Genomic DNA, 13,511 nt, shown 5'->3' on the forward strand with positions numbered 1-13,511 from the left:
TAAGATAATATCTCAATTGAGGCTGAGAATGACAGCATAAAAGAAATTTCGCTAGATCAAACCTTTAGTGCTCCACAGCGGAGGAAACACCCTCGGCAACCTCTTCCACGGTATTAGCCAAGTTACTAGCGACACTCTTTCTTGGGATGATGTACGCCTCAGAGAATGGCTTGATAAATGTGTTGTAGACTGGGGTGGCACCGCCGAATTGTGGCAACGCAAGGTAGAGCAAAGCAATGGTCTTGAACAACCAGTAGAACGGAATCCAGTACAAGATTGCCTTGGACCAGAACTCGATGACATTCAAGAACGCAAACACAACCCAGTAGGTCAATAACTGGGTATCGTCAGCGGTGGTTCTGGTCTCCAAGGCAAGCAAGGAGTAGTAGCACGGAATGACGAAACCGGCAATGTTGGAGAGCAATTGTCCAATGCCACCAACGTTGAGGAAGATGATAAACAAATAGACACCCGCACCCCCGAGCACGCCGTACGACTTTGGCAACCCGGTATTGTCCTCGAACTGCCTGAAGATGTGGCTACCTTCAAAGGCCTATGCAGTTAGTACTCCGTGGGAGCAAGCAAAAAAGAAAGCTACTTACCCTGTCCATATCGGTTAAAAAAGCTTTGGCTTTGAATTGAAGGTCAGACATGATTATGGATACATAAAGAAGAACACAAAGTAAGGCTAACCATCTTTTTATATGAAACACGTCCGCAAGGATAGCCCAGCCAGTGGACACAGGCGCCAAGAGCCGCTGACGTCAGGCTGTGCGGTAAATGCACGAAAAATGCTCAGGCCACAAATCCTTACCGCCGCATACAAGCGGTATCCGCACGCCGCAGAAAAATTTTGTGGAGCATATGCACCGTGACATATCAAAGCTGGCTGGAGCAAAAGACCAGGTCGGGTGTATACGAAACACACCCTTGTTATGTTCTCTTTAGCCCGTCGCCAGTTCTTGGGCCCAATCTCCCGCCAAACTAACACATTTGTGGCCGTGCGTAACGCCTCTTTTTTGGCTAGATTGAAGCCAGACTTCAACAAGTATAAGCTCACCGAGCAGCCGGCTGGATACATCGTGGACACAGTCAACGAGGCCTACCGCTCGCCTCCTGCCGACTGGTACCATGGTGCCTACCACTGGGGCTATGAGAGATTGATCAGCATGGGTATGGTGCCACTTTTCATGGTGCCGTTTGTTGCTGGGGTTGAGTACTCCGCTGTCGATGCCGCCTTGAGCACTCTTTTAATTTTCCACTGCCACACTGGTTTTGTCAGCTGTATCATTGATTACATCCCGGAGAGAGTCTACGGTGTCTGGCACCGAATTGCCCGTAGGGTCTTGACCATGGGCACCCTTACGGGGATGTATGGTATCTACCTCCTCGAGACCGAGAACAATGGGTTGTTTGAATTGGTCCAGCGGTTGTGGACCGCCTAAGCTGGTAGACGTCGTGTATATATTAAACATATGAAGTATCAGGTCGTGTATGAAGACAGCAGGAAGCGGAGATGGAGCATCGGCCTACCGCTGTATATTATTGATGGTATCCCCTGATCCACTTCCTAGCAATTATTTTTCAACCTGCCGCCCTTTCACCATGGACTAAATACGGATATCAGAAATCTCCATAGCGTCGGGGACCTCCGTGGGCTGTTTCACACTCCGCTTTCCATACACCTTGTTCTGGTGTTCCCACGGGCGCATGGATATGTCCAACGGTACCCATTTATCGGCGTTCCGCCATGCTTCTGACCCCGTCATCTCCTTAATCCTCGAAACTGCTCGCTTGAAGGCAAACTTTTCGTCGTCTCCCGTGAACGCTTTGATGTCTTTGAAATCCACCTCTTTCTGCCCTTCCTTACGTACCGGTTCGTTGTATTCGCTGTTATTGTCGTACATAACGGTGTGGGGTCTGTATGGTTCCATGAAGGTTTTAGAGAACATCTCTTCGTTCTGTAGCTGCACAATATTGGATTCCGCCTGCGTGATTGAAACGTATGAAATCCCGTCGGCTGTATCAGCTCCGACCTCCGATTCAGGGAAGAATAGCCTGTCAATGGGGACATCTGTTTGCAAGAGGAGCTTACACTTGGCCTCATAGATTGCATCCAACAAGGTGATGAACCGGCGAGCCTCGTACTTCATGCTGTTTGTCATCACCGGAACGTTATCAATGATGAACGTGTGGTATCGTGACGCCAAGGAGATGTAGTCGCTGGAGCCATACAGCCCCTTGCAAATATAGTCAAACTCAAATCTCACCACTCCGTCCTTTTCCCATGGGATGGCGATTTCACGACCGTACACGGCTAGTGTCGAGGAAACTGGTTCATTCAATGTGTCCACCTCAGCTAGTAACGCCACCCAGGCTTTGCGATGGTTGGGATCCGTCTTGTGCACCATGTATGGGGGAAAGTCTCGGTTGGATGATTCGGAGGACAAGATAACACGGTAATCGTTGGCAGAGTTCATGTCGATAGCGTGACAACGGGCCTGGAGAACCGACAAAAACGCCTGGAACTGGTACTTTTTGAACTTGTTGGAATACAAGTCGTCCGGCAATTTGTTAGACGTGGCAACCAAAACACCACCGAGCTTAAAGAAGAAGGTGAACAAAATCTTCACAATATTTGCCGCCGCGAGATCTGGTAACATGAACTCATCCAAGAGAAGAACCGTGTTGCGCTGGATCATTTTCTGGGCAATCTCAAAGAGAATAAACTCATTTGCCATCGAGAGTCTCTGGCTGGGGTAGGACTTCCGTCTCATTTGGATCTGGTGTATCTCCCCGTACACCCAAAGCATAAAGTTGCTGTAGTGCCAGCGACACTTGGAGTCGTGTGGCAACGAGTGGGCAAAAATGTCCATCAACATGGATTTACCGCAGCCCACATCTCCATTCACCAAGAGTCCATGAGGAGACGGGAAGTTTTTCAACTCCTCTTCGTCCGTCAAGACTTTGATCATGGCTCGGTTATCCCGTTCCCTCTTGCTAGCGGAATTGAAGCTGAGAAGCTCCAAGAGTCTCGAGTTATTGGTGGTTCGGTTCATCTCATACTTGGTCTCCAACTTTCGCAACAACAAGTTGAACCGCACCTGAGTGGCCTCCAACGGCTCGTAGTCCTTGACACGGTAGTACAAGTTCTGGAACTCCTTGGCTGCCCGCATTTGGGCCTCGTCTGGCTTCAAGATCCCGCGAGCCACGTAGTTTTGGTAGATGACAAAGGGGTCGGTGATCGTGAGAGAGCAGTCAGAGAGAGCCGGTGAAGAGACAGTGGGGAGTCTCCTTTCACTCCCATGGGGCCCCGAAGTGGAAGCGAAGCGGCACCCAACGGTAAGATGCATATTGGGAAGGAATGGAAGGGCAGCACTAAGCCTGGTCCATGCTAAGCTCCGCATACCAGTTATGGTTTATTAATGGGAAAGCAGTTTGTATTCTATAGCTTGTGATATTATACTGCAAGCGCACACTTGTGGGCGGACCTTTCAGCTCGGAGATATCTCGATGCATGCGGGTGTGGGATTAAGATTGGGACGCGTCGCTGATTTCCGACAGATGCATGTTGCATACGTCCGAGCCATCACCCGGAGAAGTTGTGTGTAGAGCACATGAATTATCTATTTGTATGGTTGTGCCGTAAATGAGGGGAATGTAACTGATATGAAGGAGTCGGCCTGACTCAGACTATGCCTGAGCTACCCCGACAGCCTTGATCGGAAGTCACAGTTTGATAGCCCTGGCATGCATGCACACTATAAAAACCACTTACAAAGTTAGCTGACATATTCTCCACCACTCTTATATCTATATAAAAAGTTGATATTTTGCAAACAACCCTGTTTTTTGTGTCAACTCTGTCGAATTCTTCATCGACAGTGAAGGTTGGTTGAAACCGGGACTGACGTTTCAGTAACAATCTGATCTCGGTGTGCTGAACATTTATCTTTCACCAATTCCTCTATAGCGCACTCAACTATTCCACCCGTATGACGAATTTATTTCAGCGGCAATTCTTACTATACGTTAAATGACCTCGAGCTAAACTTGGAAACTCTTATATTTAGATCATTATTCACACTTCTCCGACGCTCCGTGCATATTCCTTCTGCTTAGTTAACGTAATCCAGACAATTATGATACCCAAAAGTGTTTCAGATTTCTGAAGGACCAGGATACTGCACTCATCGTAGAACCCAATGCTTGAGATTCCCCAACGCTGAAACCAAAGCCTTAACACGGCACCTAAAGATCAGCAAACTTTCTGATTCCGTGCTCATGGTCCTGCATGTTCTTCAACTGCTTGCTGGACAACTGTGCCTTCTTCTTCTGCTTCTTGGTGAGTACAGCCACCTGGTCCTCGTCCTCCACCACGGGTTGCTTCGGTACCCCCTTGTTCAAGTCGATCAACTTCTTCTTGGTCAGCTTAGCCACAAAAGCCTCCGTGATTCTTCTCTTGCGCTGAAACACAGAGGGTTCGGACTCGTCCTCGGACGGCTCGTCGGAACCAAAGTCTGATGGGTTCAAGCTTTCGGAGTCACTTCCATCTTTTCCACTTCCACCAGAGTTATCTCCAGCGTCACTATCAATATCGCTCCAGCCATCGCTGTTCGCTGCGTCGTTGCCATCCACATCACTACCATCCACACCACTACCATTAACATCACTGTCCTCCGCGTCACTGCCTTCAACATTGTCAGACTGAACGCTGGTGTTGGACCAGATTTTGATGTTTTCCATCCCGGCAGAGATTAATCTGTAGTCGTGATCGAGGTCAACGGCCAAAATCTCGTCGTCGAGCCCGTGGACCCTGCACTCCGTCAACTTCCCACGTCTGACATCCACCTTGTGCAAGATCCCGTCGGAGCAGCCGGCCCAGATAGCATCCCCCTCATCCTCGTTGTCCATGGTGGAAATCATACAGTCGATAGAATTGTCCCTGGACACACGCACCCGTGTCAACTGGTCGCGGAAGTTGTTTTTGTCCTTCTTCCACATCGTGACCACTCCCTCACCCATTCCAGCCGCAACCGTATTGTTATCGGTGACGTCAGGGAAACACATCGACATGATCTCATCGTCCTGCTCGTCGGAGGTGGTGATGACTCCCTTTCTGATGTCAAAGTGCACAAGCGTCGTGGACCCAACGGAGAGGAAGTGGTACGACGACGTTGCAGACATCTGTGCCATATAGTTGACCGCGTCCTCGTGCACGTTCTTGACGGTAAACTTGTCGCCCAACGTTCTGGAGTCATAGACATGCACGTCCCCGGCCTCAGTCCCGGCCACCAAGAAGTTGTGCTCGGTGGCGGAATGGAGGAGCTTGTTTACTTGGTCGCCATCGACCGAGAGGTTGGTTGGGATCTTGTTGATCACCTTACCGGTGGCGGAACTGGCCATCTTGATAATCTTGTCGGTCCCAATGGTGTAGACGTCTTCGCCGGTGCGCGAGTCAAACACTACCGAGCGGCAACTGCCTTTGTGGCGGCGTGTCTTCCATGCCATGCTAAAGTCCTCGTCGCCTTCATCCATGTTTTGCGCGTCGTACACGCCCCACCACTTCTTCTTACTCTGGTAGATGGACTTGCTAACAGTCTTTTTTTCGCTAGTCCTGCCCTTATCGGAGAGCTCGTACGACTCCTTCTTCGCCTGTGCACGTTCCTCCAACCGCTCCCCGTTATACTTGTGCATGTAGACATGCCCGGTCCCCAACCCTGTCGCTATGAGCGGACTGGTTGGGTGGGCAGCCACTGCGAAAATGGGGTCGTCAAAGTTGAATTCGAGGCACGGAGCCACGCGGGACTCAAGCGCCGCCGTCAACTGGTTGCTCTTTTTCTTGCTCTTCGCCATTGTGTAATGCTTGAAAGTGGGGTGGTGATGGTGAAACTTTTTTTTTCTTCTTAATGCGGCTCGAAGTGTGATGAGCCGTATCCGGCACGGAGTGGGGGCTTAACCAGCAGAAACGAGGGCATGATAGGGCCGTTAAGGTAAGAGGGCTTGTATGTTGTAAAAGTAATGCAGCAAATGTGAATGCAGTATTAAGTCAAAGCTCAACCCCAGGTTTATGGAACGTGCATTAAGTTGGCGCGTTTTGCCCCCTATCCTGAGTGGCGCGAATTGCTGGCATCTGTGGCTAAGACCCCTGCCATGTGATACTTATAGGCGGTTTTGAGCACGCACTGAATGACATGGCGGTCAACTACATCTTGTGGTATTCTTCCTGCTTCATCCTGTCCATCTCCACTAAACCCCATTGCAATGACAACTACGTCGATGGATGTATCGAGCGAGGTGTTGGTGGCAACCAAGAACCAGATGAGCCACTTGATTGAGGCGTTTATGGAGCTCGGGGTTATGGTACACGACTTCCAAGGCACCGAGCAGGCCCGCAACGGGGCCTCGATCCGTCTTAACCAGACGTTGGAGGACTTAGCAAAGTTAGCGGCGTATTCCTCGGAAAACTTGAAAGACGTGCCTATTCCGTTGGACGTTTTGCAGTATATCGAGGACGGTCGCAACCCGGACGTGTACACCAGGGAGTTTATCGAGAGCACTTCCAAGCTCGGTGGCTACTTGTCTGCCAAGGTTAAGGGCATGGATAAGCTTAAGAAGGTTTTAGGGGCTAAGATTGCCCAGGAGTTTCCGGAATTGGACGAGGTGGTGGATGAAATCATCAACACAACAGCCCTCCCGGAAACGGAACGATAAAGACGCTCTGAGGTGAACTACTAAACGACAGTTCATGACCCTGACACGATAATGAATAATGAAACATATGGAACCTTCGGTTTTGGCTGCAGATATTGGTGGGTCAGACCGGCCTGTTTTCTATAGGCCAAAGTGATACTTTGCTATGGGGTGTTTTGGCTTCATTTCGCTCGAAACAAGTTCGCCGGATTCAAAGTTGATATTTGTATCCAGCGTGGCGGATCGCAAAATGCATGTACCAAGTGGCTTGTAGCTCTGATATTCTTCTGCCGATATGCTAAATTTATAGTAACACCAGATCTCCGATTTCATCAACTAGTACGATACCTTTTGTAAAGCTTGGATTTGCCTTGCAGCTCTTAGCAACGTTAGCGTCCTTCAGGGTGGAAACAGCTCTGTTCCCCAAACAAAAACCTCATTACGAAATCTCCCGATCCAGTCCGCCCCGTTCTACTTGTACTCACGTATGCTACTTTCTTGTTACAACCGACTATGCGCAAACACTGTAAATACCGGTAATTATGTTGCGTGGTAGACGGTGTACCCGGCAAATGCAACGCGCACTAAACACGAGCGATTTTCGGGTACATGCCCGAGCCAAGGACATGCATTTTCGCTCTGAAATCTGCACGGTGGTGGTGCGTTTGGTCGCAGACCTGACAGGTAAAAAGTCTCCTTCAACTATACCTGAAAACCCTTAGGTCTCATTTATAATAGGCTTATGATTCTAAACACCCATTCCGTGTGACCTACCAAACGCTACAATATTATCTAAAATATTCCCTTGTCTGCATTCTCCCTTTACAAAAAAAGCTCTCCTTTCACAATGCCACATCCGCAGCCCCAGTACATTGTCAAGCTACAATACAAACCTTCTATCGTGAAGACCAGATCTGTGACTTTATCATACCGGAGTTCTCGCAAGAGAGGCGCTCCTTCCCCAGTGACGCCTGACCACAGTTCCCACTCCCTCAGCTCGGAATCCATCAACCACGATGGGGATAGCTCAGACATAGATAAGGGCGACGACAACACGTTTCTGAGGACTCACACAGTCCCCGAGGAATCTCTGACCCCGGAAAGCATCCACCGTACCTCTGAACTAGCACTGCCCACGGAGGTTAAAATCCTCCAGGAACTAGAATTCAAAGCCCCAGTGCTAACCACAGCGCCTGCAAACCTGGAATGGAAGCCTGATGCCGCTTTTACAGACCTTGACGCGGCGCAGTATCCGTACTCCTCGTACTTTGTTCCTCCCCGGATTGACGCTGCTGTCCTGATACCAAAGGAATACGCACAGAATCACCCCACAAGGGCGCTCCAAGCCATGCGAGAGAACAGCCAATACGGGGAAAGCACCACTTGGGCCAAGGGTTTCGACTCAGTAATGGACTTGGTAGTGTCATACCATGATGTTTGGCGAGTGCTTCAGGCGCGAAAGAAGATGTTGGTACGTGAGCAAAGAAAGACGCTCTCGTCCCGAAACCAGACTGGCCCAGACAGAAAAAGAGGGTCCATGAGTAACCAGTAATGCCGTTTGAGGACTGAAGGTACGATTGTGACCTTAAAATAAACCGGTGAGCACCTGATAACCTTTACCAAAAACTTTTACGGGGGGGGGGGGGGGGTGCTACAACAGAGCCTGATACAGCCAGGCAATCACTACACAGATTTCCTACATGCTCCATGTTAGTGCAAACCAATAGATCCACCACCGACTATATGAATGTTATTCACACTCATTAACGCCGCGGTTTTCGACTTTTGGTGCGCTAAGTAGAGAGAAGAAAATTTCCAGGGGGCGTGCAAACACGGAAAGCGTCCCGTCCTTTAGGTATAAAAGGTATCAAACTGTGTAATTGATATATGCTGATAAAGACTTATATGGTAGAGGCATAATCTATTAACCAGCTTAGCGGCTCAGCCTGTCACGCATCAGGGCGAATTAGCGTAAATATGCGATAGAGGAAATACTGGTATGGCATACAACACCCGAGCTTTAAACACAATACTGCAAGTTCGACACACTTCTTTAGCTTTCATAAATTTAATAAAACATCTGATTATAGGAATTTTGAACTGCTGAAGTGGCCTAGTGCACGGAAATTCGAAGCAAGGCTCGCATACATTTCCACCTCCCGATTGTTACCCGCACGTGCTTTCCTTTATCTACATAGAAAAGCCAACAGCCAGAGGGGGTCCCATATCACAAAAGGGTAGCTCTACACCAGTAGTTACAATACACCTACACACACATACATTCAATTAAGATGAAACCAATTGTTGCGGTAAGTATAATGCTTTTGGTGGAGACGAGCCTCGGGTGGATTCCTCCGTCGTGCGTACCCATTCGGGACGTATATCGACCATGTTACTAACTTTGCCATCTAGCCGGGTAAGGCTTATTTCTGTACGGGATTGTCCGCTTTTGGGATTGTTATTTTGAGTTTCATCGGATGGTTGTTCAAGATCAACCATGAGTCTATGATGGGGTCTGTCAGCGACCCTGAAAATGGGGCCGAGTAAGTACTTTCACTAGTTTGTCCATGGGAACTTTTCTGATACTAACACAACAGGGTTGCTGCTACTGTCTGGGGTGCTGCCTTCATCTACTTGTTATTCTTTGTTTTCTGCGGTTTGCAAATCTTCTTCATCAAGAGACAGTCCCGTATCCAGCTCTAAGCTATGTTCAAGCACGTTTCAGTGGGCTTCCAGTTGACCTGAACCAGATAAAAAGATCACGACCAACATATCGCTCCGTGGTGACCACATGTTTAAGATACAAGTTTCGTTCGTATCATGTGTCTTGCGGCCGTTCTGCCTTTTTTTGTTTTTAGGACCCAAACCCTTCACTTTGTATCATATATAGATAGTTCCGCCGTGAATCTCACGCCATATCCGTACTGTAGTGGCTACTGAAAACGATACGAGTTGGCCACGGTCCAAGCGCATTAGTTAACGGCGAAACACTGGCAGGTGTGGATAATCTATCGGAGTTGAACCGATTAAGGTAGCAGTGTAGCCTCATCCTGGTTCCGGAGTCTCTGGTTATAACGGTGACTAGGATCTACACATGGCGCGAAAGCTAAGATGAATGGTGTAGCTCAAAAACCGGTAGATACATGATCTAGGAATTCTGGACAGACATGGCTACGCATGGTATGAAAACGTGCTCGGAGCGGAGGCCATACTATAACCAATCTCCCGACAAGGCTTACCGGAAACTACATCACAATAACGGCTATCTCTTCGATGACATCTAAAACGGTATTTTGGCTATGATTGGGATTTCAATCCACTGGACCCAGGGGTGTAACAGGTCTGGTCTATGCCAGGCTCTGACGCGTGTGACGTTTCAGCATCTTCATGCGCCTAGTTTCAGTGGAGCTATGAAGCAAGCATTCACCCCAGAAAGCTAGGAAGATAGAAATCTAGGAAGATAGAAAGTTAGGAAGATGGAAATATCTAGGAAGATAAATATATATATATAGGTAGATAATACAACAAAGGAAAAAAATAAATATGAAATAGCGAATAAACCAACCGAGTTTTTATGTGATATTACCCCCCATGACAAATTAAGACTCCACCTCCAGCCCGGGTAAAGGGTGTTTCGAGGCAGACCATTGTGCCGGATAGATTAGGAGCCCGGGAAGTGGCTATGCGACACACGCGTTTCAATCGTCTCTATCGAGCGTAAGCAAAAGTATAAACAAGACACAGTGGTGCTAGTAGGTAGGCATCAGAGTGTTCCGAGTAGCAAGGAGACTGTCGAACTTGTGGCTTGTGCACGGTGAGGGCTAATCCCTTATCGAGGGCACGTGCCTAAAAATAGCATTTCCGGCACACAGCATTACGTGCACGCACCGAACACGCATATATTCACGAAAAAGTTTATCACCGATTCGTTAGCAAGATTAATCTCGTCCCTAGCGTCTGTTTAAAAACGTCGTTTTCATCTCGTGTTATTTATACACACAGTCGTTCTGTTACACCCTTCCCTCTTTTAACACAAAGTACGTGCCGACCTTGATTGAACTTTTGATATATGGAATTATGGGCGTGACGTACGGTAACTGACCGATCTGACCAAATCAGTCGGGGGAACACCGTGCGGGCTTCTCTGTCACTCGACTGGCAGTTGCCCATCAAGCTAGCAGACTATTTCAACAAACCGCACCATTGTTTTTAATCAACAGCAGACTCGACCGAGAAGCCCGACGGCTCATGACCTGGCAGGCTTCTCTTCTTAGTCTGGTAATTTGACACTGCGTTTTTCGCGACGTGTATACGCTCGGGCGACCTAAACAGGCAAGACTGGAAAAAGAAAAAAAATAGCTACGCAGCAGATTTTTTCGCGCGTGTGTCGCACACACCCACAGCCTCCCAGAATTCGCTCCTCGTTTGACCACTGATCCCGCACGCGCAAACCATACATATATCAGGCGCCTTCTAAACCCCATACTAACGCCACCGTATAGATCTATAACTAAAATGGCTCCTCCAGCAGATATCCGCAGAAAGCTTGTTATCGTCGGTGACGGTGCTTGTGGTAAGACTTGTTTGTTGATTGTGTTCTCCAAGGGTACCTTCCCAGAAGTCTATGTCCCTACCGTTTTCGAAAACTACGTTTCCACCGTTGAAGTTGATGGCAGAAGAGTCGAGTTGGCGTTGTGGGATACTGCCGGCCAGGAAGACTACGATAGATTGCGTCCGTTATCCTACCCAGACTCCAACGTCATCTTGATCTGTTTCTCGATCGACCTCCCAGACTCCTTGGAGAACGTTAAGGAGAAGTGGATCTCCGAAGTCCAGCACTTCTGTCAGGGTGTTCCTATCATCTTGGTTGGTTGCAAGGCCGACTTGAGACAAGACCCAGCTACGAACGAGAGATTGAGACAGTTAGGCGCCTCCCCGGTTGCCTCCTCCGAAGGCCAGGCGGTCGCCGAGCAGATCGGGGCCATGCACTACTTGGAATGTTCTGCTAGAACCAAGCAGGGTGTTGTTGAGGTGTTTAACACCGCTACCCGTGCCTCGTTGAAGCCGGCCTCTTCCAACAAGTCCACCAAGAAGAAGAAGAAGTGCACTATTTTGTAAGCACGCTGAACCTCCCTTAATCATGTTAACCATATCATTCGAGCCCCGAAACTCACTCTCGTGGTACTCTACACTTTCAGTTTCTCTGGGACTGGGAAGATTGCTGGTGAAAACGGCACCTTGCATGAAACAGGTCGACGCGTATAGCTTAGCCCGCGTTGCCTTATTGCGTGTTCTCTGGCTATTTTCGCTTTCTCTCTCCTCCCCACCTCTACGCTTTTATTTTTTCCATCCAAAGTCATGTATCGGTTTTCTTCTTTTTCTTGCCTTCTCTTTATCTCCATCTTTACGTACTACGTGCGCTAATCTTTTAACTAATATCATTGAATTATATTAAGCGTATAATATAGATGAAAGCCGTTCCGGGAGGCCATAGTACCGATAACGGTTCCACCGCAAGCTTATATGCTACAACGCCAAGGTAAATATGGCCTGCGCACCCAGATGAACCACAAGTCTTAATACTATCAAGGAGTTTGACATAACCACACTTGCGGTAAATCCGAGTCATAATATCAGGTCTTAAACGAATTAACTCTGATTGAGCGAAAACAAAACGCTTTTATTCTCGGATCGACTGTGCGCCGTAACTATCCAACAACAAATCTCCTAGATCCATCTTACATCATAATTGCATATTGGTAAATATATTAACTAAGGTGGGGAGCAGTTCCCCAGAAATAAATACGCAACAGCCTATGCAGCTTGTTGCTGAGCCTTACCCTCTGCTTGCTCCTTCAAAAACTGGGAAAACTTGCTGGCCTCGTGAATACCACACTCGGTCTTACTCTTACCCTTCCACCTGCCTGCACGCTCGTCTTCGCCCTCTCTCACCGGTTCGGTGGAGTGGTAGTCGCCGACTGATCTGTAGCCCAAGTCCAACAACTCATTGTAAGGGACCTGGTTCTCGGTAACGTACTGTTTCACCTCGCCAAAGGTCCAGTTGTGCAACGGATTAATCTTGATAATCCCGCTAATTTCCTCGAGCTCCACAACGGGCAACGCCCCACGGGCACCACCCTGGGACTTTCTCCTGCCGGTCAACACCGCAGAGACGTTCAACTCCGCATAGGCTCTCTGGGATGGCTCGACCTTAACCAAGAAGTCGTAGAAGGTGTCGTTGGTTTCCCATAACGAGTCGCCGTGCTGTTCGGCAAACTCTAACTCTGTGTTCACTCGGGCCGGCTTGTAGATGTGTAAATCCGCCTCGGTGGAGAGCCCGTACTTTTCGCAGAGCTTGTCTACCAAGTCTAAGGTCTGGGGGAAGTGGTGCAATGTGTCAATGAAGATCAAGTCGATCGGATGCTTAGTATCGGCCGGGCTTTTCTTTAATTTGGACACCATGTCGACCGTGGCAAGCCCCGTCAACCCGAACGCGGTAGTTTGGTATAGGTTAGGGAAGGTTATCATGGCCCATTTCAACACTTCTTGTGGAGTGAGGTCGGCAAGAACGGTGTTCCAGTGGGCCAATTGCTCTGGCGAGACGACAACGCTTGGAGCCGCTTCCCCAGAACCGGCTGGAGTAGGAGCTGGCTTACTAGAGGTCATGGTGGTAGCTAGAAATAATGTAAAAATGAGAAATAAAAATCCCGATAACCTTGAGGCGTAAGCTGGATTGGGCATCGTAGATATATCTCTCCTGGTCTGAGATGGCAAAATTATTTGTCATCTTGGGAGAAAAGCTGCGACGGCGCTGCAGT

The 13,511-nt window shown here is 48.6% G+C and overlaps 9 protein-coding genes across 9 annotated transcripts; 5 read left to right on the forward strand and 4 right to left on the reverse strand.

The window, feature by feature from the left end:
* Positions 1–64: 64 nt before the first annotated feature.
* Positions 65–653, reverse strand: BABINDRAFT_168157 (uncharacterized protein; the record flags this gene model as incomplete). Its single annotated transcript, XM_019130569.1, has 2 exons — positions 65–553; positions 603–653. The coding sequence occupies 2 exons, from the start codon at positions 651–653 to the stop codon at positions 65–67; spliced, it is 540 nt and encodes a 179-aa protein (XP_018983740.1).
* Positions 654–791: 138 nt separating this feature from the next.
* Positions 792–1,445, forward strand: SDH4 (Sdh4p; the record flags this gene model as incomplete). Its single annotated transcript, XM_019130868.1, has 2 exons — positions 792–826; positions 1,028–1,445. 2 exons carry the CDS (start codon positions 792–794, stop codon positions 1,443–1,445), a joined length of 453 nt encoding a protein of 150 aa, XP_018983741.1.
* A 165-nt stretch (positions 1,446–1,610) lies between these two features.
* Positions 1,611–3,353, reverse strand: AFG1 (Afg1p; the record flags this gene model as incomplete). Its single annotated transcript, XM_019132925.1, has 1 exon — positions 1,611–3,353. The coding sequence occupies one exon, from the start codon at positions 3,351–3,353 to the stop codon at positions 1,611–1,613; it is 1,743 nt and encodes a 580-aa protein (XP_018983742.1).
* A 476-nt stretch (positions 3,354–3,829) lies between these two features.
* Positions 3,830–6,023, reverse strand: JIP5 (Jip5p). Its single transcript, XM_019132784.1, has one exon. It carries the CDS (start codon positions 5,854–5,856, stop codon positions 4,252–4,254), a length of 1,605 nt encoding a protein of 534 aa, XP_018983743.1. The 5' UTR covers positions 5,857–6,023; the 3' UTR covers positions 3,830–4,251.
* Positions 6,024–6,251: 228 nt separating this feature from the next.
* MED10 (mediator complex subunit) lies at positions 6,252–7,198 on the forward strand. The gene has a single exon (XM_019129459.1). The coding sequence runs from the start codon at positions 6,265–6,267 to the stop codon at positions 6,712–6,714; it is 450 nt and encodes a 149-aa protein (XP_018983744.1). The 5' UTR covers positions 6,252–6,264; the 3' UTR covers positions 6,715–7,198.
* A 213-nt stretch (positions 7,199–7,411) lies between these two features.
* BABINDRAFT_162646 (uncharacterized protein) lies at positions 7,412–8,344 on the forward strand. Its single transcript, XM_019129460.1, has one exon. The coding sequence runs from the start codon at positions 7,541–7,543 to the stop codon at positions 8,243–8,245; it is 705 nt and encodes a 234-aa protein (XP_018983745.1). The 5' UTR covers positions 7,412–7,540; the 3' UTR covers positions 8,246–8,344.
* A 640-nt stretch (positions 8,345–8,984) lies between these two features.
* On the forward strand, positions 8,985–9,396 carry BABINDRAFT_172218 (uncharacterized protein; the record flags this gene model as incomplete). Its single annotated transcript, XM_019130869.1, has 3 exons — positions 8,985–9,002; positions 9,106–9,236; positions 9,291–9,396. 3 exons carry the CDS (start codon positions 8,985–8,987, stop codon positions 9,394–9,396), a joined length of 255 nt encoding a protein of 84 aa, XP_018983746.1.
* Positions 9,397–10,710: 1,314 nt separating this feature from the next.
* On the forward strand, positions 10,711–12,011 carry RHO1 (Rho family GTPase). Its single transcript, XM_019129461.1, has 2 exons — positions 10,711–10,730; positions 11,196–12,011. Exon 2 carries the CDS (start codon positions 11,209–11,211, stop codon positions 11,809–11,811), a length of 603 nt encoding a protein of 200 aa, XP_018983747.1. The 5' UTR covers positions 10,711–10,730; positions 11,196–11,208; the 3' UTR covers positions 11,812–12,011.
* Positions 12,012–12,507: 496 nt separating this feature from the next.
* Positions 12,508–13,359, reverse strand: MET16 (phosphoadenylyl-sulfate reductase (thioredoxin); the record flags this gene model as incomplete). The annotated part of the gene is made up of 1 exon (XM_019131914.1): positions 12,508–13,359. One exon carries the CDS (start codon positions 13,357–13,359, stop codon positions 12,508–12,510), a length of 852 nt encoding a protein of 283 aa, XP_018983748.1.
* Positions 13,360–13,511: the final 152 nt, after the last annotated feature.

This window comes from Babjeviella inositovora (genome assembly GCF_001661335.1).
Source record: "Babjeviella inositovora NRRL Y-12698 unplaced genomic scaffold BABINscaffold_10, whole genome shotgun sequence".
Taxonomy (NCBI): Eukaryota; Fungi; Ascomycota; class Pichiomycetes; order Serinales; genus Babjeviella; species Babjeviella inositovora.